The sequence below is a fragment of the Geotrypetes seraphini genome, chromosome 15 (assembly GCF_902459505.1).
Source record: "Geotrypetes seraphini chromosome 15, aGeoSer1.1, whole genome shotgun sequence".
NCBI classification, from domain to species: Eukaryota; Metazoa; Chordata; class Amphibia; order Gymnophiona; family Dermophiidae; genus Geotrypetes; species Geotrypetes seraphini.
In genome coordinates, this window is record NC_047098.1 from 8,946,920 (window position 1) to 8,973,368 (window position 26,449).

General features: G+C 43.8%; 2 protein-coding genes across 3 annotated transcripts in view; one reads left to right on the forward strand and one right to left on the reverse strand.

Annotated features, from left to right (window-relative positions):
* The window catches only part of PDPN (podoplanin), a 92,100-nt gene that overhangs the window by 43,243 nt on the left and 22,408 nt on the right, over nucleotides 1-26,449 (reverse strand). The gene's annotated exons all lie outside the window — the stretch shown is intronic.
* LOC117349382 (cysteine-rich motor neuron 1 protein-like) lies at nucleotides 10,596-25,549 on the forward strand. 2 transcript variants are annotated; one of them, XM_033922799.1, is made up of 5 exons: nucleotides 10,598-10,953; nucleotides 14,023-14,190; nucleotides 17,082-17,228; nucleotides 20,773-21,022; nucleotides 25,122-25,549. In XM_033922799.1, exons 1-5 carry the CDS (start codon nucleotides 10,662-10,664, stop codon nucleotides 25,123-25,125), a joined length of 861 nt encoding a protein of 286 aa, XP_033778690.1. In that variant the 5' UTR covers nucleotides 10,598-10,661; the 3' UTR covers nucleotides 25,126-25,549. The 2 variants fall into 2 exon arrangements, with proteins under 2 accessions (XP_033778691.1, XP_033778690.1); XM_033922800.1 differs by lacking the exon at nucleotides 14,023-14,190 and having other exon boundaries at nucleotides 10,596-10,953.

Below are 26,449 nucleotides of genomic sequence, written 5' to 3' on the forward strand. Positions count from 1 at the left end.
TCTGCGCATGCTCAAGGCCTTCTGGTTCTCGCCTCTCATGAGATTCTTGGCCCAGTCCAGCAAGTAGCACAACCCTCCTGTGGGTTGGTGCTGCGTGCCGTTGCCAGATGGGGGTAAGGCTTCAGTTTGGGCAGGCAGGTGTTCGCGAGAGGGGGGCGATGCCAGTTTGTGGAGGGGGGGATGTGGAAGCGCACCTGTGGCCTCAGGGGTGCGCTTCCACATGAGGGCAAGGCTTCAGTTTGGGTGGGTGGGCGTTCGCGAGGGGGGGGCGATGCCGGTTAGCGGGCAGGGGAACTCGCAAATTGAGTCAATGCTCAGTTTGCGAGTCATGATTTGCGAAAATGTTTTGCTCGTCTTGCAAAACATTCGCAAACCGAGGTTTGACTGTACATGCAAAAACACACATGAAATCAAAAGTTCAGTGAATGTAAAGGCCTTATTGTGGAAGGATCTAGTTGAAGACCCGACACGGTCTGTGTTTCGGCCTCCAGGTGGGAGGCCTGTCTCAGGGGTGTGGTTATTGGGCCACTAGGGGTCACTCTAGTGCTGGTAATCTGAACTTTAAAAATATGTGGGACTCGTAAAGAAGCCAAAAGCTCAAAAACAGGGTACGCAAAGGTCTCCTACTTGCTCTCTGTTCCTTGGATTTTACATGGGGTTTCTGTTCCCTTTCCTTTGTTCTACATTTGCTCTCATTCTATTGTGCCATGTACTGTACAAAACAATAATAAAGGTATATTTGTAAATCTCGTATTGGAGAAGGGTCATTTCCCATTGTTATCATTTATTTCTTTGAAGTATTTATATACCATTTATAGCCTAAGTAGTCAAGCATTGTTGCACATTGTGTTTAAAAGCAACAGAATTAACAAGAATATTCAAAATATCACCGACACTGGTCTTACAATGTCGGGCAATTAAGTTCATGATCATGAACTCTAGAAAAAGTGCTTCATACCTCATTGCTGAATATCACCTTCAAAGTACTTCCCTTGGAAAGCTATGCACCAATGCCAGCGCCTTGTCCACCCCCCCCTTCAAAGCAATTTTGGAACTCTTTTTCTGAAATGGCCATTAGAGCTGTCATCATATTACCCTTTTTTTTTTTTTTTTAAATTAATCTTTGATTTTCTACAAAGGCGGCACTTTAAATACATAATTAATACATAAAACAATCATTTCCCCCCTCCCCATAACTTGTTATATTAATCTTTATTCATTTTTAAAGCTCCCAGTAAGTGTAACATATAATACAATCATTTATACTTAAATCACACTTAATATATCATCAAATTCTAAACTATATCGAATAATCCCTCTCCCTTGTATCCTATATTTTATTCATAAATAAAAGAAATCATAAAATAATCCCATCCGCCCACCCCACCCTGGACGTATATGAACCAAAGGGGGGAAAAAAAAAATGTTTATTCTATACAATACTTTCAATCTTTGCAATATTTTGTTAATGGCTCCCAAATAACCTGAATTTTTTTTTAAATTTCCCTGCTGTATAGCAATTATCCTTTCCATTTTGAATATGTGGCATAAAGAGTTCCACCAAAAACTGTAATTCAACCTCTTCCAATTTTTCCACTTATTCAAAATCTGTTGTATGGCAACCCCTATCATAATGAGCAGAAGCCTGTTATTACCCTTCATGTCCTGAATGTCATTGAATTTCCTCTGTCTTCAGGTAAAGAAAAAAGTCATTGGGGGCCAGATCAGGCGAGTAGGGAGGGTGTTCCAATACAGATAAGAACATAAGAAGTTGCCTCCGCTGGGTCAGACCGAAAGGTCCATCGCGCCCAGCAGTCTGCTCCCGCGGTGACCCATCAGGTCCATGATCTGTAAGGTGATCCTTGTCTACACCCTTGGATCCCCTTTATCCATTCTATCTATACCCTTTCATAACCTATCCCTACCTCTATCTCTATCTCTATCCCTCAATCCCCGTATCCTTCAGGAATTTATCCAATCCTTCTTTGAAACCCCGTAGTGTACTCTGTCCTATCACAACCTCCGGAAGCGCATTCCAGGTGTCCACCACTCTGAGTGAAAAAGAGCTTCCTAGCATTGGTTCTAAACCTGTCCCCTTTCAGTTTCTCCGAGTGCTCCCTTGTTCTTGTGGTTCCCAATAGGCTGAAGAATCTGTCCCTCTCCACCTTCTCTATGCCCTTCATGATCTTGAAAGTCTCTATCATGTCTCCTCTGAGTCTCCGCTTCTCCAGGGAGAAGAGCCCCAGCCTTTCCAACCTCTCTGCGTATGGAAGGTTTTCCATACCTTTTATCAGTTTCGTCACTCTTCTCTGAACCCTCTCAAGTATCGCCATGTCCTTCTTGAGGTACGGCGACCAATATTGGACACAGTACTCCAGAGGCGGGCGCACCATCGCACGATACAGCGGCATGATCATTTCCTTCGTCCTGGTTGTGATACCCTTCTTAATAACGCCCAACATTCTGTTTGCTTTCTTTGATGCTTCTGCATATTGTGCCGCTGGTTTCATTGTTGTATCCACCAGCCTAAGAACGCCCTCGTGATGCAAGAGCCATTTTTGCACACACCTCTCTCATTTCAAGATATTCAGTAAAATATTTTCCTAGCTGTGTATCGATGTTTACTTGGCCTGCTCTACTTCTCCCAGTCAGCCAACGATTTTGACACACAGTTCGACTAATCTCTGCCATGTTGTCGTCAGTTCTTCTTGTTTCTGGCGGCCCTGACCTTTCTTCATCAGCGACGCTTTCTCTCCCCTCAGAAAAACGTGTAATCCATTTGTACACCGTCGTTTTCTTCATGGCATTATCCCCATAAATTTGGGCTAACATGTCCCCGATTTCACTTCCACTCTTGCCAAGTTTAGCAAGAAATTTAATGTTTGCTCGTTGCTCTAATTCAAGCTCAGACGTTCTCGCCATTGCACACAGAAACATGCAACAACAATGATGAATGCCACTCAGCAATACACCGCCACATGTCGACACGAACACAGCTGCGAGACGTTATATACCCAGGATATGAAACCTTTCCGAGCTGTTTGTACAGTGATGCCAAGGTTAAGCGCATGGTGGCAAGTTCATGAACCTAATTGTCAGACCTCGTGCTACTGACTTTTCTGTTTGTTTTTGTGTCCCTATTAAATAAAATAGTTTCATTGTTTTTCCAATATTTTAAAGAGTCTTTTAGGAATGTTCTGCTTTAAGTGAGAATCTGTTATTGAGGGTCTGCTTGCCTCTTTGACCATCCATCTTTCTGCGAGTAAAACTTCATCTTCTAAAGGGGGGGAGGGTTGGGAGTGCTGGTGGCTATGAGAAAGTTGGACCCATGACCAGTGGCGTTGAGGGTGAGATGGGTTCGGGGGGGGTGGGTGGTTCTCCTCCCCTGCCCTCTAGGAAAGAATTAAAATCAGAAAAAGAGGGGATTCTATCCACTGACTGAAGAAGCTAAAATATATGAAGCTAATATTGAAAAGCCCTTGTGCGCCGGGCAGTCTTAGAATATCATTTGGAAGCACAGAAGAGAGGAAGCCCCTTCTGTGCTTTTTGGTTGGATTTGTAACAAGGAGTGAGGCGATCTAATCACAGTGGAAAAAAAATGTGCAACCTGGTCAGGAGAGAACAGGAAACACCAGTATGGTGAAATGATTTCATTAGCAACACGAAGTCTGACGTGGGACAGACGGTGTCAGGTCAAAAGCGCGCCGGGACAAAGGCGCATGCAGACAATTGAGCGCAGTGCGGAGGCGCGCGCTGCAGAAAATTACTGTTTTTAAGGCTCCGACGGGGGGGGGGCGTGGGGGGGAACCCCCCCACTTTACTTAATAGAGATCGCGCCGCATTGTGGAAGCGTTGTGGGGGGTTTGGGGGGTTGTAACCCCCCACATTTTACTGAAAACTTCACTTTTTCCCTGTTTTTAGGGAAAAAGTTAAGTTTACAGTAAAATGTGGAGGGTTACAACCCCCCAAACCCCCCACAACGCCGGCGCGATCTCTATTAAGTAAACTGGGGGGGCTCCCCAACAAAAACCCCCGTCGGAGCCCCTAAAAACTGTAATTTTCTTCGGCGCGCGCTTCCGTCTTGCGCTCAGTTGTCGGCGCATGCCTTTGTCTTTCGCGGGGTTGTCTATGAACCGGGACAGACCAAAAAGGACCATCAAGCCCAGGATCCTGATTCTAGTAGTGGCCAATCCAGGTCGCAAGTACCTGGCAAGATCCTAAAAAAAAGTAAAACAGATTTTATGCTGGTTATCCGTTCTTCTACCAACAGCATTTTTCTGTCTTGGTCCAATCAATCATTCTGGCACATTTGGACTATTGCAATTCACTGTATGTGAGACTCCAACTAATACAGAATACTGCTGCCAGACTCATTTTTGGTAAGTGCAAGTTTGACCATGTGTCCCCTTCTCCTTAGAAAACTACATTGGCTTCCCGTCCATTTGAGGATTCAATTTAAAATGCATTTGTATTGCATTCAAGATCTTATTTGGCTTCTGTTACCACTCTTGTCCCTTTGGACTGGAATGTGTGCAGATCTCATCTGGCTAGGAGCTCTCAGAGATTAAAACTTTCCTTTCCTTCCCTTAAGAGCAAAATCACATCTATGAGAAAACTTAGCCATTCTTTCTCCTACAAACTGACTGAGCTTTGGAGTAACTTGCCACTCTCGCTAAGAAGCTTAGGACCCCATATCTTTCAGGAAGTCTCTGAAGACAGTCTTGTTCGCCAAACATTTTGGAAAGTAATTATTCTACTTTTTCCAAATTATATTTCTTTTGTATTATTTTATTCTTAATATTAACCGAATCGAGCTCCAACTTGGTTGATGACCCGGTGTATAAAACTAAGTTTTAGTTTAGAAAACAAAAAGTAGTGGATTTTCCCAAATCCCTCTTAATGGCTTATGGACTTTTCTTTTAGGAAATTATTCAAACCTTTTTAAAAATCCTGCAAAGCTACATCGGGGTAAAACATTTAACACAATAAGAAGGTGGATATGTTCAAATAGGAATCCAGCATGGCGCTCCTCCCATGTACGAGTGTGGACAATGCAAAATCTTTCCGATGTACCCCAGCAAACTCCCAGCTCCTACATCGGGCTTCATTTTGGGGTTCTTTTATTAACGCACGCTAAAGATTTGTGCGCGCAAAATCGGTTAGTGCACCTTAATAAAAGGACCCCATTATTAATAAATCCTTTTGACACACTGGGGTTCCCAGTTGTCTTTTTGGTTATCGTATTATAAATTCCTCATTTTTATATTAAACACCAAGATTGGAAACGGGCCTTCACAATATGCTCAGCTCCAGCAGTATTTACAAAATGTTCTGCCAAACATAGACAGGCTCGTTTTCAAAAAAGATAGACGTCCCATAAAGACAGCATAAACCAGCACTTGGATGTCTTAATTAGTTAAAATGTCCAAGTGGGAAGTCTCAAAACAGACCTTCTCGATGTCTGGTCGTTTTGTCTCCAGTGCGTCTAAATCTTTAGGGGCATGTTAAGAGGCATACTTTAAGCAGGAATAGGGTGGACATAGGACTCGCATATTTTCACATTGGAAGAGATAATCGTATCTTTAAAAAAAAAAAAAAAAAAAAAAAGTCCAGGGAGCTAGACCTGTTTTAAAAGTGTCTAAAATGTTAAAAAGGTGCCCAAGCTGGTCAGATGACCAGTGGAGGGATTAAGGCATGTCCCCTTTACTCCCGCAGTGGTCACCAACCCTCTCCCACCACCCAAAAAAAACCCAGTACTTTCCAATTGCCCTACCCTGTCCAAACGGCTTTCCATCAGCTGAATGCGACAGGGAAATCCCAATCAACTGAACCAGTTCCATGGAGTCCTGTTGGCTCAGCTCATCGGATGGGAAGCCGATCGGAGAAGGTAGTTGGGTACCACATGCTAGCTGCTTGGACGTCTTGTCATGCAGTGGGTGCCAGGCCCCGAGGCGGGTACCCTCGCTGAGCACTATTCATGACCTTGGCGTGCCTCCAAAAAGGTGAAGGCCCTGCTGGGAAAGATAATGGTCAGAATGGCAAAGCTCCCAAAATTCACAGTCCAGCCACTGTTTAAAGAAGGCTTTATATGGTACTTTGCCAATGTTCCAAACATGTATAAAAAAAACCAACTAGCATTAGTCCAGTGATCCCCCCCTCAAGTCAGTCTGTCCTGTACGGTATTTCTTGTTTGTTATTTTAGACTTATTGTACAACGCTTTTAAATTTTATGTAAAGCGTTTAATTAAATTTTATTAAAACTATAAACAACTTCATGTATACAAGACTAGTCGTTTTCTTCACGTTCTCTTTGATTGACCATAATTCATGGTGGCATATCGAAATGTCCTCAGTTTAAGAAGCCTTGTTTAAGAAGTATCATTGGAAAATGCCAGTAAAAGGGTGATTGGGACTTGTATACCAACTTTTTTGTGGTTAAACAACTACACTCAAAGTGTTTTACATACAGGTACGTCAAGCGTTTTCCCCGTCTGTCTCACTGGGCTCACTAAAGGTACCTGTGAAGATTAGACACTGATATCCAGAAAAGACAGAAGCTATTATAGTCAGGGTCTGGAAGTAATAATTATTTCCTCTGTTAATTATACAGTACTTAGGTTACGACTTCTCACTCTTCAAAAGGTGCACCGACATTATAACCTAAGGCCTCCTGTTCATGATTGTAACCCTTTGAATTGCTCTTACCACCAAGAACTGGCAAGTCTAAAACAGCCAACATCCTGTCCTTTGACAAAGACTTCCTGTGTTGGTGAAAGGAACAGGAAGTGTTAATGTTACACCCTTGGAGAGCCACCTATGAATAATTTCTCCAAAGGGCTGGGGTTATATTTCAGATTGATTGCCTGTGAAACTTTACCACACATTCAGTCTGCCCAGGTGTTAAATTCTTCAAAGCAAATTAGGGATAATTGTAGCTGTATTTAGTTTGCTAATAAAGTAACTGAAACAGTGTCAAAACCAGGTTTAGGGTCAAAGGGCTAGATGCACTAAACGCTCTGACCGGGTACTGATGGACACTAAACCAGTTTGGTTTAGCAACCGACAGAATTTGCCGACCCAATTCTCAAAAACGGCTCACCACATGGTTTTCCATGCAGTCGTACATTCTCCGATTCTGGCATGCAAATGACCTCATTACTATTAGAATGAGGTCATTAATATTAAAACCAGCCGTCTGATCGAAGGCCTAACATTGCATGCCAAAATCAGATTGGTAATACCGACCTGAAAAAACCGACAGGTTTAGAAATCTGTCAGTAACTGTTATCAATAGGTCTGACATGTTTTTGTTTTTTTTTCCTATGGGCAAGATGTGTGAGCAACACACGCATATCTGGCATGTATAAAAATAATAATAATAAAAAAAAAAGTCGCGCCCTCTCCTCCGATGACAGACCCCCCCTAACAACCACCCAGAACAAAAGTAGAGGCAGGAGGGATGCCCATTCCCTCCTGCTGCTCTGACCCCCCCCCCCCCATGCTGAGCCAACCGCACCCCCTGCAAGACTCCCCTCCCCGCAACAAAAATCAGGAGGAGGGATGCCCACTCCCTCCTGCCACCGGATGCTTCCCGCTCCCCCCCAACCACACCCACATCCCTCCTGCCAATTTTTGGTAAATTGGGGTAGGGGAGGGGTCGGTTTGGGAAGTCCTGGCCGGGGGGTGGTGTTTGGCAGGGGGGTTTGCAGTGGCAGGAGGGAGTGGGCATCCCTCCTGCCTCTATTTTGGTTCCAAGGGTCTTTAGGGGCAGGACCATCATCAGTGGGAGGGTGGCTCATAAACACACAGATAAAACATCTGTGCCCACAGAAAAAAAAAAAAAAGAAAAGCCCCCAACAGTTGATTGGCAGGAGGCTGCTTTGGGGCTTTCTTTGCTGCTCAGCTGTTCGGGCTTTCCAAAACCAGTTCTGTGCATGTCTGAGTGTCAAGTTTCTAAGCCACCAATCGGATGGGATAATGACTGCTCTCCGCAAAACTCATTTGCATGGGCAACCATTTGAACATCAATTGTTTAGAAATTGTCCCCAAAATTGGCCCACAACGACCCGCAAGGTCTCAACCACCGTTTAGTGCATCTAGCCCAAAGATTGTTGAATAGAGGTAATACTTCCTCCCTCATCCCCCCCCCAAAAAAAAAAAAAAAAAAGAAGTTAACATTAACCACAGTTTAAAGTTATAAAAACACCAATAAATAGGGTTTCCATATTTTGGGCCACATGGCCCCCACCCCATTCCATCCTAGCTCTGCCCTGTTCTGCTCCAGCCCTGCCCCACAGTCTCTTCTCTTCTTCCCTGATGAGCTCCGGCTGCCTCTGGAGGGCCTGGAGCCTGTGCAGATGTGTGCAACATCATCTGTGCAAGCTCAAAGAGTCCCTCCAGATGCAGCCAGAGCTTGTCAGGGCTTTCCAAAACCCGGACAAACTGCCGGGTTTTGGAAAGTCCGCCTGGGCACCTAGACAGTCCTGTATAAAGAGGACGTGTCCGGGTTTTCCCAGACGACTGGTAACCCTACCAATAAATATAGCTTGGATCTCTCTGGGTTTGACTCTGAAGCTCCAGGTTTAGAGAATCAACTCTAGCTCCATGATTGCTGGATCCTACAAATGTCTCTCTTTCATCCGACATCAGGTGGGCTCTAGGATTCTGCAGAGGAAGTAACTGGGAGGAAGTTTCTCTCAGTCTCCTGCAGCTGCTGAATGAGCCAATCAGAATTGGGAGATACAGGGACGTATCTGTGTTCCAAAGTGCTACCTCTTACTCCTGCAGAAGCCACTGATGTTATATTGGTATGATATAAGATGATAGAGATATTGGAGCAAAAAAGAGGTACATGGGTTCTCGATTTTCCAGCTTCGTGTCTGTCTTTTTTTTTTCCCAATTTTTTTTTTTGTTCTCGCCTCTCTTTTGCACATGCAAACAAGCGTGTTTCTGCACGAATTTGAAAAGGGGGGAATAAAGATGAGAGCAACATGGGCAGGTCAGGGGCTTTCCCTTAAAATGTGCGCAGTGTTATAGAATTCGGAGGATCCACACCTAACTGAGGCGTGAGAATTTATTTCAAATTGAAGTAAATCCTCGCGCCCAAAATTTGGGTGTGGATCCTAGCGCCCAGCGCTGTTCTATCAACGGTACCCAGCTCAGAGCGCCATTTATAGAATAGTGCTCAGCAGTGGCATAGCGAGGGAAGTTGATGCCTGGGGGGGGGTGCCCAGCATCGCCGCGCCCCATGCCCCCACTCTTTCCCGCCACTTGAGCACTCCATGCCACTCTTCCCTGCTGCTTGAGTGCCCCTGCATACCTGTTGAAATGTTCGCTGGCGCGAGAAGCATCTTCCACCTGCTGCTCGCGTCAGCCTCGGCTCCCTTCTGACATCACATCCTGGTCCTGTGACCAGGAAGTGATGTCAGAAGGGAGCCGAGGCCGTTGCTAGCAGGAAGTGGAAGATACTGCATGCACTGATGAACATTTAAAGAGGCATGCGGGAGCGGAGAGGAGGAGAGACGCCAGCGCACCCTGAAAAGGCTATTCTTATGTTCTTTTTCTCATCTGTCGAAAGCAGTGTATCCAGTGGCACAGTGACGGTGGGAGGCACCCAGGGCGGTTGTCTCCCCGGTACCCTCCTCTTCACCCTCCGTTCTGTGCCCCCACACCACACTTGCGCCCTCCCTTCCCACCCTCTGTACCTGTTAAAATCTTTGCCAGAGCAAGCAACTATGTTAGCCTGCTGCTCGTGCTGGCATCGACTTTCCCTCCGACATCACTTCCTGGCCCTGTGACCTGGAAGTGATTTCACAGGGAGCCATGCCAACGTTTGTAGCAGGCTAAAGTAGTTGCTAGCGCTAGTGAAGATTGTAAAGAGGTACGGGGCGGGAAAGGGAGGGCACGAGTGTGACGTTGGGACGGGGGGAGGGCTGGAGCCCCCACCAAGATGGCATCCGGGACGGTGCGCCTCCTTGCTAAGCCACTGAGTGTATCACAAACTGTGTTCCTTGGCACAATAGTGTGCCATGGCAAGATTCCAGGTTTGCCACGAAAGAGACGAGTCGGCCAGTGCCCCTCTTCCTCTCTGCCCCCCCCCCCCTCTTTCCCGGTGATGGAGGGATTTTCAGAACCTGAACATGCACGAACATCGATGTCATGCACATGCATGCGACATCACCAGTCAACATCGGCGCATGCTTAGAGACCCTGTAGACACGACCCCGATTTTAGTGTGTTGTGGTGGAAAAGTTTATGAGACACTGGTCCAAGGGGATAGTTTGAGCCTTACCATTTCTACCCGAGAACATGGGGATGAAAACCTTCTCCCCGTTCCATAAATGTAGCCTCAGAATCAAATGTCTCAAAGCACTTTTGCAGTGCTTAAGTCACCTTTCATTATCCTTCCTAAAGCTGCAGGAAGTTAAAATCATCCTAAGGCTTTCAGGCTTTCTGCCTGGAACTTACTTCACTACAGTTTGATCTTTTAGAAAAATATGTACTTTGACTCAGCAAATTTTGGCATCTGTTTACATTTTGGAACCGACATAAGAGCCACGATAAGAGTCCAGGTCAGATCAGCCAGTATTTCATATAAAAGGCATTTTCATAAGAGGAACAATAACATTCAGACCTCTTCCTGCAAACGGTACCATTTAGCAATGGGCTCAGGGATATTTTTCTGGGTCATTCTAGCCTCTGCAGCTCAAGAACTTGTGGCGTTTAATTGTAGCGAATGTGACAAATCTAAGTGTCCCCCCCCACCGATCTCTTGCCCTGGAAAAAGAGCAACAGATCCATGCGGATGCTGCAGACACTGCGCTAGACTTGGATGGGAGCCCTGTGGGGGTGAAAACTGGCAACTGGGATACTGCGACTCATACTACAGGTGCGCAGCTGTGAACGGGACGGGAAACGTAGAGATTCCGGACACAGGAGTCTGCAAATACGTAGGTAGGTGCTTCTCGGATGACTGACCTGTAATGGGCAAAAGTTCTCTTTTCATTTATAAATTTGATCCTGAGAGTTTTGCAGTTATTGTATTTAAGAGTCCAATTTTGAATTATAGGCTAAAAGGGTTATAACCTTTCAGTGTTATAACTAAAGTTCATTGCATTTATTATATGGAAGTACTCAGCAAATAAACATGATATCAGGATGGTCCATGAAGTCCTGGAGCTCAGTCAGTGCAAGCATTATTTATTTTCTATACCGTTCTCCCAGGGGAGCTCAAAACGGTTTACATGAATTTATTCAGTTACTCAAGCATTTTTCCCTGTCTGTCCTGTTGGGCTCACAATCTGTCTAATGTACCTGGGGCAATGGGGATATTAGGTGACCTGCCCGGGGTCAAAAGGAGCAGTGTGGGTTTGAACCCACAACCTCGGGGTGCTGAGGCTGTAGCTTTAACCACTGCACTACTCTAGAAAATCAAAATGTAGTTACACTGAGCTGAGTATAGGACAATCAAGCCATTGCGACATCACTGATGAGGTTGGCTCTTATTGGTGGAATGAGGCATTATGACATCACAATCTGAGCTCTAGAATGTTGCTACTTAGGATTTTAAAGCGTTTGAGGCTTGCGCAGATGAGTTTGGGAACAGGGCAGGCACAGTAAAAGAACTCGCGGGGACGGGACAGACAAATGAGTTCCTGCGAGGATGGGGGAAATTTTGTCCCCGTGTCATTCTCTAGTAGGAACATAACAATTTGAGATAATCGAATATGAAGATTCAACACCTAATATTTTCCAAGCAAAATTTATGGACTCAACAGATAAATGAAAGGGAAATTTAGAATATGCAGATACTGAACGGAGGTTACGCATGATCCGATCACTCTCCAGCAATCTCTCAACTCAATTGCTGCAATGTATTATATCAAGGAATAAATAGAACTGAGACAACTTAAGATGATCCAAAACGTGGCCGTTAAACTAATATATGATGTGAAAAATTCGACCACGTAACTCCTCTTCTGTTAAAATCCCACTGGCTGCCAATTGCTCACAGGATTACCTACAAATTTTACTTCTCACGTTCAAAATAAAACCCGATTATTATTTCGCAGTAACTGCCCCTACCCTCTGGAATTCCCTGCCACAGCAACTCCGCGACGAATCACGACTCGATAAATTTAAGACAGATTTAAAAACTTTTTTATTTTGCGATGCCTTCGCTAACACTTAGAGCCATCATTTTTTTTTTTTTTTTCTTTATTATTCTATTTATCAACAATAACCGCTTTCTTTAAAGCGTCCCTCTCCACTATGTTTTATCCTAACCCCACTATCTCCATTTTCTTCTCAAATATGTAACTTCACCCTCCCTTCCCTTCTATCCTCACGGTCTAGTTCGTCCTGTAATGTTATTTGTATATACACAATACCTCTTTTTTTTTAGTTTTTTTTTTTTTTTCTTTTAAATATATTGTTAACCAGCCAGATATTAACTTGATGGTTGGTATATCAAAATTAATAAAACTTGAAACTTGATTCCTTATTGCTCCTCAAGATCTAGTACTCAGCATCTCTTAACCACACTTATTTTACAAAACCACCCGCAAAAAGATCTTCTCAGTCACAGCGCCCACATTACCGTCAAATCTCTAGGAAGAATCATCCTTAGATAAATTTAAATCTAGTTTACAAATGCTTCTATTTAAAAAGCTGCCTACAATGTATAATACTCTCAATTTTAACCTAAGACTTCAAATGAAGAATACACACCCTCCTATTGTATTTGACCTCATCTACTTCCATCGTATCATTAATTGTATTTCACCCCCCTATCTAGGGTTACCAGACATCTGGATTTCCACGGACATGTCCAGGGACCTAGACGGCTTTTCAAAACCCGACACTTTGTCCAGGTTTTGAAAAGCTTTCGGCGTCGGGACAGCGTCCGCGAATGCAACCGCGGCGACGTCATGCACACACACATACAACATCATCATGTCGCATCCATGCATGCGCAGATGCCGTGCTGGCGCCCGAACAGGTTAAGGGGGGGGGGGGGGGGCTGGGCGGACCTGGAGGCATGGCCATAGGTCTGGATTTTCCTTCGGGAAAATCTGGTAACCCTACCCCTGTGTTTGATGTTTCGTTTCTGGTTTTGTTTTAATGTGTGAAGTCCCCAAATTTTAAATTTCATATTTCTCTACACCACTTAGATATTTATTATGGGGTATATTAAAATTTGAAATAAACTTGGAACCTGAGCTTCCATATTTAACAATTGTTTATCAATTCAAGAAATTAGTGTCTACATAAAATCAACTTGCGCAAACTATGCGCCTCCTGAGATTTCAGCTGTGCCGCGACACACCAAGAGGCAAGTCCTGTAGGCAGATGACTCTCCTCGCCGACGTCTCTCCTCCTTGCCACATACCTCCCTTCCTCCTGGATCCCCCCACCACCAAAGCAGGTCGCATCCAGATGAGCCTCCGCGCACTTCCCGGTGCCTTCCGGCCGGCTTCCGGCCGGGGCACCGATTTAGTGTGCCGCCGGCCAGAAAGTTTGCATCTTAATAGGCTGATGGAAGCTGCGTGTGGTTGGGTGGCATGAGAAGATTGCATGCGAGCTGTGTGGTAACTGCTGGTATACGCGTCTGTGGAGGGTAGAGGTATTCACCGAACCCGTGGAACCAACTACTGTTTTCAAAAAAAGCACAATATCAGCTAAGAGCTAGTTACACCTATAAACTGGATCCTCTGTTTGTTCAATTGAATACATATTTCAATTTTATTTTTATATCGTGTGCTGTTCCCTCTAAGCTGAGCAGGAGTCCTCCACCCACAGTCTCACCAATAGAGGGTGCTGTTTTACTGTCACATTTTTCAATTGTGAGGGACAGGTAAGTTCTGCAGGACTCCAGGGAACATACCTGTCCTTAGCGACTGAAAATATTCCACCCCCTAGTGGTAGCAATGCAGCTGGAGGACACCTGCTCAGCTTAGAGGGAACACGCTTTAAGACATCACAAAACGATCCTTTGGTATCTATATTTATGTTCACAAACAGGTTATCGTGGAGACTACTGGATGGACGATGATTTAAATTGCCCCCCAGTTTATGGCTGTCAAGTTCGGATGGGTTTCTGCGACTGTACAACTATTCGCACCTGCGTCGACTACTTCTCATATTCGGACGACGAGATTTGCAAGAGAATCAATCCTTTTCCTCCCCCAGGTAAAAGGAGAATGTGCACAACCGCAGGAGGGACGGCGGTAGCCGACATAATAACTACTAAAACGCATCACCCACTCCTCACCGCCCCCACCCCCGATTTAGCAGCTCAGGATGAGACCGTAAGAGAAGGGGGTTCTTGTATGTAAGAGGTCAATGTCCAGAGTTCCCAACCCAAGGCCCAGCTTTTCTGCAGTATGTTATGTGGGAGGATTAACTCTATAGCGCTGCTACTATCATGTACTAAAATCCTACTCGATGTACGCCATGCTGTACATCAAACGTGGGAGACAGTCCTTGCTCAAGGAGCTTCCACTACTCCTACTATTTATTAGTTCTATAGCGCTGAGAGGTGTACGCAGCGCTGTACATTTTAACACACAATAGACAGCCCCAGCTCAGAAGAGCTTACAATCTAATTTAAACAGGACATTTCAGGGTTGGGGAGGTTATAGTGGGTCTAGGGAGCCGACAGCAGCGAGGGGGAGTTAAGAGTTTTTAAGTGGGCCTTTAGCTTGGATTTGAACACTGCCAGGGACGGAGCACGACGTATGGATTCGGGCAGCTTGTTCCAGGCATACAGCGTCGCAAGAAAGAAGGGGCGGAGTCTGGAGTTGGCAGTGGAAGAGAAGGATACGGAGAAGAGGGGCTTGCCCGATGAGCGGAGATCACGGGGGGAGGGCATAGGGGGAGATGAGTAAGGAGAGATATCGGGGGGGGGGGGGCTTCAGAGAGAACGCACTTGTATTCAAGACACACAGAGGACAAATAAGGGATTAGGGAGATATTTCTTGTTGGTTTTATTAGAACAAACAGTAGCATTCAACAGGTGAATAAGGGTTTAAGAGTAGAGAATGACACGGTGACAAAATTCATCACCGTTCCCGTCCCTGCAGATAACCGCGGGAAACCATCTTCATGTCATTCTTTAAGGAGAGAGGGAAGAACGGCCACAGCCTCTGACCCTCAAGCTTTGCTTTGAAGAATGCTGAGATTGAGCAGCAACATTCCAGAGCAGATATTGTGATGTCATAATGCCTCATTCCACCAGTGCCTAAGAGCCAGTGATGTCACAATGGCTTCATTATCCTTGGCTCCCATAAGAATCAGAGTATGAATGGCCACAAGCTTTGCTTTGAAGAAGGACAGAGGATGAAAAACACTAGAAAATGACATGGGATTATTTCCCGCGGTTATCCGCGGGGACGGGAACGGTGATAACTTTTGTCACCGTGTCATTCTCTATTTAAGAATTAAAGGCAGCCTCAAAAAGGGTTTTTGTATCCTGGGTTTGAATATTGCTTGAGAAATCTGGAACACTCTTCCAGAGGCTGTTATAGGGGAAAACACCCTCCAGGGATTCAAGACAAAGTTCCTGCTGAATCAGAACGTACGCAGGTAGGGCACTGGTCTTCGACCTAAGGGCCGCCGCGGGAGCGGATGGCTGGGCACGTAGGACCACTGATCTGACCCAGCAGCGTAAATTCTTATGTTCTTCAGAACGGTACGCAAGTTGAGTAATTAGAATGGGAAACATGCGAATGTTGACCCATAATGAAGCCTATTTCAGTTTGTCCAGTGCTTTCTTTCTACAAGTAAGAAAAACAGTGCCCAAATGCATGTCGAGAATAGCAAGGGATAAGAACGAAACATGTGTGTGGCATCATTAGATGAATACTACACAAACTTCTACAAGGTAACATGGAGGAAATGCAAAGATTCAGTTAAATTCAAACACACCCCATTCTTAGACTAAGGGCCTCTTCTATTGCGCAGAGAGCCTTGCTGAATGGCCCGCGCTGCTCCCGATGTTCGTAGGAACTCTGAGCGTCGGGAGCAGCGCGGGCCATTCAGCGTGGCTCTCTGCGCTAAAAACTGCTAGCACAGTTTAATAGAAGAGGCCCCAAGAGTCACTATCAGACAAAAGAAAAAACCTCAGGACTCCCGACGAGCCTTCACTTTAGCTCAACCACCTCCGCCCACATCATTGACATAAAAATACTTTCATCCAGAGTGACTAATCGTCATATTAGTTGTTTTATGGGACCCAGATTCTCTACAACTTAAGCTGGCTGTGTCATAACTTTTTGTTCTTTTTAAAACATTATTTAGTCCTTTTTTTTTTTTAGACGTTTCACGGCCAAATGGCTGCTTCTTCAGGGCAAACGGACTTTCAATGTTATGCACGTAGCTTGAATCATCATTCTTTGATCTCTTTGTCATCCTCATGAAGGATGACAAAGAGATCGAAGGATGACGATTCAAGCGACGTGCATAAACGTTGAAAGTGTGGGGTGTTTTGAATGTAACTGAACATTTTGCATCATTAGATGTCAATGTTCCGACAGTTGATGTACAGATGTTATTGGAAAAATGCTCATTGGCTCTTAAATGCCAATGCTCTAGGAGTTGAGCCAAGCTTTAGACGCAACCGCTTACACAGTGTCTATGAAGTGCGCCCAAGAATAGTTGGAACGCCCCCGACACATCCTTGATCATCCCATGTTCACATCCCCTTCAACTTTGTACACAAGAGAAGAAGTTAGACATGCTCTTTATAGAATGGGGCATTACTATATTATGCGTAAAATGGCAACTTAGTGCCAGTTAGTGCTTGTATTTATCACCAGTAATTTGCCAGTTTAGTGTGGATTACTCAATTATGTTAAGCATGTAACTGGTCTTAGACTATAATGGCGCGCCCAATCTGAGTGACTAACTCTTGGGTGCCATTTATGGAATTTGGAGGAATGAGGCTTGCAAAGAAGCCAGTTGGTCATGAGTGAGTAGACCTCCTGGAGAAAGTCTTTACACATCTTTATCCATTTGAGTTATGGCACATTTGAACAGTTAAAGGCCAGAGGAGATCTTAAAGCCTTTCCATCTCCTTGAAGGGCCTGAAGATGACGAATTCTTCGCTAATATACCCTGCTTGAATATCGGATGTGACCTCGTAGGAGGACAGTGTGAATGTGGAGATCGTCGATGTGATGAGCCCAAGTCCAAGTTCAGAAATCAAAAGGAGTGCAATGATGCACTGGGTATGTTGCATTAACACTTAATCAATAACTTATCTTGTGTATTATACTGTCTTTGATGGTAAAAAAATGATACAGAACTGGTGTGACAATCTGACATTCAGGAATACACCAGTCATAGACTTGGTGTAACTGCAGGTGCTTAAATGCATCAGGGATGGATGCTACATGTTCCCTTGCATCTATGTGCTATGCAAGTTAGGCACAGCATTGCAGAGTAACACTAAGGTGCCCTGTTGGCACTTTCCTGGGTATATGTACACTTATGTCCATTAGTGCTACTGTTCTACCAATTTATATGCACAAGGAGTTTACAAAATGCAGGCCTAGTTTATAGAGTTACTTTTCACATATGTGCAAAGTCTGCCAATGCCTTGTCTTAATCTGCCCCTACTCATAGTAATAGACGTTACTTGGTAAGAGGTAGGGAAATTCTAACATTCCCTCTGTGTGCAGTAGAGAATGGGGACAAATTTTTCCCATCTCCGCAGGAACTCATTTTCCCGTCCCCATGAGTTCTTTTCCTGCCCCATTCCTGCAAGCTCCGTCCTCATCTACACAAAACTCAAACACTTTAAAATCATAAGCAGCAACATTTTAGAGCTCAGATTGTGATGTCATAATGCCTCATTCCTTATTGACAATTTTTTTTTAATTTACACAAATCTTTTCGCTGCTTGATGTATTCTGGCAGCCTGTTCCACTCAGCAGGTCCTGCACATAGGAAAGTGCTAGGGTGCACCTAGGAAAAGGCAGCATCTTAAACACTGCAGTGAGCACTAGAACATCAATACACTGATTGTAAAACTAAACAAGCCAGATTAGTACAGATCAATCCTGCAATCAATGCCAACAGAAAACCATGTCTTTTTCATTCACGCAGAACACAGATACACCCTTGTCCTGAATGGAATAAGTAATCACAAACTAAAATTAGAAATATGTAGACAAAAGTTAAACTAAACCACCAAGAAGCCAGACTCTGCATACAGTGCAACACCACAGAAACAAACAGTGACGCATTTCCCTAATACTGTGCAAAATAAAGATAACAGATGTAAGTTTGAAAAAAATGACAAATAATCACCATAAGAACATAAGAACATAAGCAGTGCCTCCGCTGGGTCAGACCAGAGGTCCATCGTGCCCAGCAGTCTGCACACACGGTGGCCCAACAGGTCCAGGACCTGGACTGTAATCCTCTATCTATACCCCTCTATCCCCTTTTCCAACAGGAAATTGTCCAATCCTTTCTTGAACCCCAGTACCGTACTCTGCCCTATTACGTCCTCTGGAAGCGCATTCCAGGTGTCCACCACACGTTGGGTAAAGAAGAACTTCCTAGCATTCGTTCTGAATCTGTCCCCTTTCAACTTTTCCGAGTGCCCTCTTGTTCTTTTATTATTCGAAAGTTTGAAGAATCTGTCCCTCTCCACTCTCTCTATGCCCTTCATGATCTTGTAAGTCTCTATCATATCCCCTCTAAGTCTCCAGGGAAAAGAGTCCCAGTTTTTCTAATCTCTCAGCGTATGAAAGGTTTTCTATCCCTTTTATTAGACGTGTCGCTCTTCTCTGAACCCTCTCGAGTAACGCCATATCTTTCTTAAGGTACGGCGACCAATATTGGATGCAGTACTCCAGATGAGGACGCACCATCGCCCGATACAACGGCAGGATAACTTCTTTTGTTCTGGTTGTAATACCCTTCTTGATTATGCCTAGCATTCTATTCGCCTTCTTAGCGGCCGCTGCGCACTGTGCCGTCGGCTTCATTGTCATGTCCACCATTACCCCCAAGTCCCTTTCTTCACAAGACCACTTCACAAATTTACGACAGAAATAAAACTTAAGATGGAAATTAAGACTTATTTATTTAAAAAATTTATTTACCATCTACAACTAGGCAGGTTACAGAGTAGGAACATAAAAACTTAGGAATAAACATCACAAAACAAAACTCTTAAAAACAACTACTCTTAAAAATAACCTACTGTGCCACTGAAAACCTTGGACAGTTCACAAAAATGCTGTAACAAACAATTGCCTTTTCAATAATTTTTAAAATCTTAACTGGTCAGAACACAGCCGTAACTGTCCAATCAATGCATTCCTTGGCTTAATACCTGCATTACAAAAAGCAGCGGCACTGGTTTCAGCATATCTACCTCGTATTATCAGTTCCATCAACTTTTGATTTTCAGATAGCAAAGCTCTATTAGGCTGATAAGGTACCACCACACTAGTAAAGTACCATGCTGCATGGTGGTAGACAGTTTGATGAATTACAGAAATCACTTTGTTGGACTTGAAATGCAATCAGAAGCCAATGTAATTTCTTCAGAACATTTTATTGAACTAATACATTTTTCAATTAGCTTTCAGATGCCAAAACCACCTTTAAGTCAGTACAGTATACTGCAGTTATGAGAGCCTGTCCTGACCTGAGGAAGGGGGTTTTGGTCTCCGAAAGTTGTCAAAAAATTTATCAAAAAGAGTCTAACAAAAAGATCACCTTATTTCATTTTTTATTTATAAATGTTTATCACAAAGAAAAGAAAATTTTATTTTTTCTACCTTTGACGACTCTGGTTTCTACTTTCCGTATTTTCTCCTCACTCTTTTCCTTATCCGTCTGCCCCCTTTCATCATCCCTTCCATTCACTGTCTGCCCTCTCCCCCCTTCCATATGGCATCTGCCCTCTTTCTTTGTCCTTTCCATAACTGTCTACCCTCGCCCCCTTCCATCCAGCCTGTGCCACCTCTTTTTTACACGATTCATTCCAGTTCACCCATCTCTCCATTTTATCTCTCTTTTCTCTGTCTCGTCTGTTCTCTCCTCACCCTACCCCATGGTCTGGCATCTCTCGCCTCTCCATCCCTCCGCTCTCCCCATGGTCTAGCATCTCTCTCTCCCCTAACCCTTATCTTCCTTTTTTTTTTCTTGCCAGGCCCCATCCCATGGCCTTCCCTTTTCTTGACAGGCCCCACCCCATGGTCTGACATAATCGGTCTCCTTCCTTTCCATCTCTCTCCCCTACCCCTGTGGTTTGGCCTCCTCTTCTCTGCTTCCCTTCCCTCCCTCATGATTTGGCATCTCTCTCTTCTCCCTTCCCTGGTGGTCCTTCTTTCTTCCTTCCTTCAAATGTGGCAGCTTTCTCCTTTACTGCTCCCTCCACCAGCACCTCTCTTTCGCTTTCTCAGCCGCTTGTAAGCTTCAGGCCTCCAGTGGCCCCAGAAGCTTTCCCTCTGCTTCAACTTCTTATCCCCATAGAGGCAGGACATTGCAGCAGAGGGAAAGTTCAGCTAATTAACACTGTCGGCAGCCCGAAGCTAGCAGGCTACATCATGGATGGGCCAGACTCTGGACTGAAGTACCCACCAATTAGCTGAATCTGGGGCAGACCATACCCCCTTGGTACACCACTGCATATAAGACTGATAAATACCATGTTCACTGGGAACAAATCCAAGGTGTACACCTGCTCAGATAATCTGAATCTATCACACTACCTCAAATTCATCACAATGTGTCTATGTTTGTTTCCAGTTCGAGTAAAATGTGCCGACATCAGTTGTCCAGAGCCACCAAAGCTGAACTGTTCCAGTGATTCTGTCATCACCAGAACATATACCCCACCTGGAGAATGCTGCCCCACCGTGCCCAGCTTCTGCACCTGCAACTTTGAAAAGTGTGCCAAATGCCCGTACAAAAAGACCAAAGTAAATGTCAGGAACGCAACAGGAATCCCCGGGGACTGCTGTGACGAATTTTATTGCGTTTCAAATCAGGAAACCAGGTAAAGTTTACTCACTGTTCTTCAGTAAAGTATCAGCTTGTGGGGTTTTTGGCCAACTAAAATGTCTTTTATTTCAGAAAGCCTGTATGATTGGGCATAAATGTATTATGCAATTTTGGTTGCAGAAGAATCTCCAAGTTTTTGGCATTGGAGGAATCAATTACATCGCTTATTTTTATTTGAGAGTTGGGAGGTTTGAAGTTCGCCTAAAAAAAAAACTTGTCTTTTTATGGAGGTTTGGGATCCTTATATTCAGAATCTTTCACCAAAATACGAAGTTTGGTTATCAATGATTTATTATGAAAATTAGGTTTACTAATTACATTCCAGTTATTTATTTTAATTCTTTATTTTTGTCAACTTTCATCCAGGGTGAGGGATTTCATTTAGGGGAAGATGGTGGGTAGGGGATGGAATTAAGGGGGGTGTAGATAAGATTGAATTAATTCATATGGAAATTAAATTTGAAAGAATGATTTAAATTTGTATGAAATATTATTGTAATTCTTATTGTATTGAATGTATTTTTGTATTATTCTATTGTACAGATTATTTGATTCTTTCAATAAAAATTGTTATACATAATTAAAATACAAGGGCGCTTCAAATAGTAACAGCATATTGAATATATTTTTTTAATTGATAATTTTATAAGTGTTACAAATAACATAAAAGAAAAAGGTAATACAGAATAATCACAAAAGCAAAAACTTGATAATCATCCTATCAAGCCCACATTATGAGACGCGAAGGGAGGAAAAAAAAAGACACAGCAGAAAAAACCCCCAAGAAACGTAGAATAAATACGCATTAGCAGGCAAATTATACTTAACTCAATAAACCTGTAAAGAGAGGGTAATCATGTCTGAGGGTTCCTTTTACTAGGCCGCGTTAGGGCATTAATGCACGCTCTAGGTGCCAACACCAGCATCGAGCTGGCGTTAGTTCTAGCCGCGTAGCACGGGTTTAGCGTGCCCTAAAAATGCTAACGCAGCTTAGTAAAAGGAGCCGGGTTAAAAAAAACCCCCAAAAACAACCCCTCCCCTCAAATGAATCCAATCCCCATGTAACCAGGCATTTGTACAGAAATTTTTAAAAAGAAAGTGCTTCCCCCTGATAAGACACGAGGCCTGGGGAGGAGAAAAGCCTTACGTCGAATTTGAGTTTGCCTGGAAACAATCGGGAAATACTAGACTAGTTTGTCAATAGAAAAAGGTACAGACTTTCTGAAAATGTGTCTTCAGGATCATCATCATGTTTCCCTCCACTGAGGACATAGAAACCAATACAGTTGATCTTTTAGTTTACATCTTGAGAATTTTCTGCAAAAAATTTAGTCAAATCAAGACTATCCGGAGTATTTCTATTATCTACCTCATCTTCCTCAGTAGCTTCTTTTATACCTCGAGGAATATAATAAGCATGCACAATAGCATTAGCTTCAATTAACATCTGCTACACATCCTTTACATATACAGTGGTGCCTCACACAACGAACTTAATCCGTTCCAGGAGCAAGTTTGTTATGTGAAACGTTCGTTGTGTGAAACGCGTTTTCCCATAAGAATGCATGTAAAACAAAATAATTCGTTCTGCAGCCCTACATTTCCCTCCCTCCACCTCACCTTATATGCAGAGTTTGCCGGCTTTCTTTTTCGCCCAGCCGTACGCTTTCAGAGAGCTGTACACGCGCAGCTGCTGGAGTTGGTCAATGTTCTCCTCTCCTGCAACTTCCTGTTTCCGGTTGCGTCAGAGGAGAAGATTGAACAACAGAGCATGCGCGCGTGTGCTGCTCTTTGAGGGTGTGTGGCTGGCCGAAGGGGAAAGCCGGAAAACTCGGCATCTAAGGTAAGGTGGAGGGAGATGCATTTAGACAGGAGGGTGCTGCTGTTCCCGGCTCACATTCCGCCCCCCCCGGGCCCCTCGGGCGACTTCGTTGTGTGAAACGAAGTTCGTTATAGGGAGCAAGACACAAAGTTCGTTATGCGCAGCGTTCGCTGTGCGAGGCGTCCGTTATGCGAGGCACCACTGTATTTTAAAGAATTCCTTTGGAGATAGAAAGTGGGTCACAGGAAATTTTAGTAGTCTCAAATTATTAGATCTTTTAGATGCCTGTACTGATTGACAAGATTTAATTTGAGATTCAATTTTCCCATAATTCTCCTCCAACTTAATCTTATATCCTGTTCAGTGAATTTAGACACAGCTTCCTCTGTAAAGTTACTATAACATGATAAATTTTCCTGTAAAGTCTTATCCAACTTGGTTATAGCAAATATTATATGTTTTAAGGCAACCTCTTGTTCAATAGAAGAATACTCATTCAAAGAACGATAAAGTGAAGGAAACCGATGTCAGTACCTTTACATACCTGAGCGATCTCGATCTTTCGCTTGATCTTGTAACTCGATTTCATTAACCAATTCTGTTGCAGAAAGATCCAGTCTCTCCAAAGCAGTTGCGGGGAAGGGGTTGGTCCCCCTGATGATAGGTAAAGTTCAGGGGGAGAAGGGGACCCAGATGTTATCAAATGTTCATCCTTAGGGCCTTTTACTAACATTGGAGTCACTTTTCCCTTCGATTATCCCTTCTTTTCCCCCCATTTAGACAGTGTGAAGCAGAGTTCCACATTCCATGATCTCAAATGACTCCTAAGGGCCGTGCCCCTTAGATCACACCCCTTCGGGAATATGTCCAAGGCCACATTCCGTGGAGTAAATGCCTAGATATCCTGGTCCCAAAATACCTCTTTCCAGTGTCACTGAAGAGCAAGGTGCCAAGCCTGATGCCTGCTGCTGTGTAAAAGCTTCTCCTATTCTCCCGATGACTAAGGGAGCGAACGCCAAGATATCCTGGTCCTGAAAGACCTCTCTCCAGCATCGCCAAAGAGATACAAGTTATGTCATTTTTCTACATAATCAACCTTCTTTTCAACACACTTCTCACATCGCTGCACCAACTTTTTTTTACCTTATTATCGTTTCCAAATCTTTGTCCTCTCAAAGCACCCTTCAAGGGTCCAAATACATGATAATCAGAGGGAGCAAGATCAGGGCTATATGGAGGATGCTGCAAGATCTGAAATCTCAATCTACGAATGGTATCAAGAGTTGCTGTGGCCGTGTGAGGGTGTGCATAATCATGAAGGAGAAGAATGCCTTCAAACGAAAGTCCTCTGCAATGGCTCCATATTTTTGGCTTCAGCTCCTCCTCCAACATTGCACTGAATTGGGCACTATTCACTGTTTCACCCTTTTCCAGATAGTGCTCCAAAATTGGTCCATTCATATCCCAGAAGAGAGCGAATAGGACCTTTCCAGTGGAGGATTGAGACTTAAACTGGAAAAAAAGCAGTTTCAGTGGTCTCTACACCAATGATTCCCAACCCTGTCCTGGAGGACCACCAGGCCAGTCGGGTTTTTGGAATATGCATGGGGCAGATTTGCATGCCTGTTACCTCCATTATATGCAGATCTCTTTCATCCATATTCATTAGGGCTACCCCAAAAACCCGACTGGCCTGGTGGTCCTCCAGGACAGGGTTGGGAACTACTGCTCTACACCACATTATGCAACCCATGCCCACGACATGATTAGTTCCTGCCCACAAGACAATGTGTAGTTAAAGTGTAAATTAGTGCACACAACCTGGAATGGTGCCGAGTAACTGAAATAGCAGTTAATGTATCTTAATTCTCGCATTAACAGCTTCACGCACATCAGTAAGAGATCCCCATTGCTATCAATGGGGTCCATTCAAATTTAGCCCCCAAAATCCATAACTCCAGCAAATATTTTATTGTTCAGTCAGGAAGTTTGAAACTTCTGGCCAAATGCATCAGCAATAACTTCCCAGCATGCTTTGAGAACTTCCACAATGCTTTGAGAGAATAGGTAATGGATATGGACTGAACAAAAAGGTCTAAGAGATAAGGTCTCCGTATGATCACTTTTGATGAAGCATCCAACATGAGCGTTTATATAAGTGTAGATATTTGGGAAGATTCATACAAGAACTCTTTATTGTGTGAAAATTAAGCATTGTAAAAAAAAAAAAAAGTTTGCCTTTGATAACGTTCTCAAATTCTCTTTCTCAAAGATAAGGCTGCCGACCTAAGGAACCTGTTAAGTTGTATGCGTAGGAAAAGCTATAAGCTTGGCAGACCAGTGGAATCTTCCAAACCATCATCTAAATGATCCAGATAAAATAAATGGAAAACTGATGAGACGTCTATTAAGAAAAGTAAGAGTGGACAGGCGTGACTGCTAATAGTGATGGTCGATGGACATTTGCAAAACAGTCTAAATCTTACACACCACTTTTGGCTGTTAAGGAGAATCATCATTGTTGTTTAATTTACCATCTGCTTCTCTCTCTGTAAATTTTAAAGCGATATTAAAAATTTCTGATCTGAGGAAGAAGGGGTTACCTTCGAAAGCTTAATCATAAACTACATTAAGTTAGTCCAATAAAAAATGTAATTTTTTCTTAATGTTTTTGCTTTATTTCTACATATTACTTTAAAGCAGGGGTGTCCAACCTGGGGCCCGAGGGCCGCATGCAGCCCAGTGAAGTTTTTTGTGCAGCCCCAGTCGAGGGCGATGCAGTGTTTTCCTCTGCTGCCCCCGGGTGTTTACCGTCTTGCCAGCTCCCTCCTCTGTCTTGCTGCACCATTTGCGTGTTTGTGCGGCCCCAGAAACATTTTTTTCGGCCAATGTGGCCCAGCGAAGCCAAAAGGTTGGACACCCCTGCTTTAAAGTGATATCAGAAATTCTTTTAGCATTAAAGGGTTTCTTTCAGAGCCAACTAGGGAAAGGTAAAATTTTGTATGGAAGAGTCTAACCAGACTTTTTAATTACCATTCACTTGTTGTAAATGTCTTGATGTAGAAAGTCAGTACCTCTAATCTAATCTTCTATTTCTGCATCGCTCATACCTAGGTAGGCTCAAGGTGACTTATAGAGAGGGGAGAGGATAGAGAAGGGGGGTGGGAGGGAGAAGAGAAGAAGAGGGAAAGCAGGACATTCATCTTGTCTGGATTTCATCGATTCTAGAATAGAGAACACTGATATGGTCTTCATTACCCCAAATAAGAGATGTCAGTGCCATAATTATTTGAGGATGTAGAAGTGAGTTAGAGAGAAACCAAGAAAACAGCAGATAAGGCTCACATAAAGCCCATCTGGTCTGCTCACTGCTAATGAAATACCACAGAGCCGGCCACATCCAACAGTCCTCTGTGCAATTTCTAGTCTTTCTTAAAGCCCGTTACAATTTCATCTTCACCAACTCACCTGCGAGGCCTTTCCATATATCCTAACGAATCCTTCACAACTAAGTCACTCTGACAAATAAAAACAAGAAAGTATGGAAATCCCGATGGTTACAGGAGAAAGAAGACCTCAAGTGCTCACCGATGCCAGATA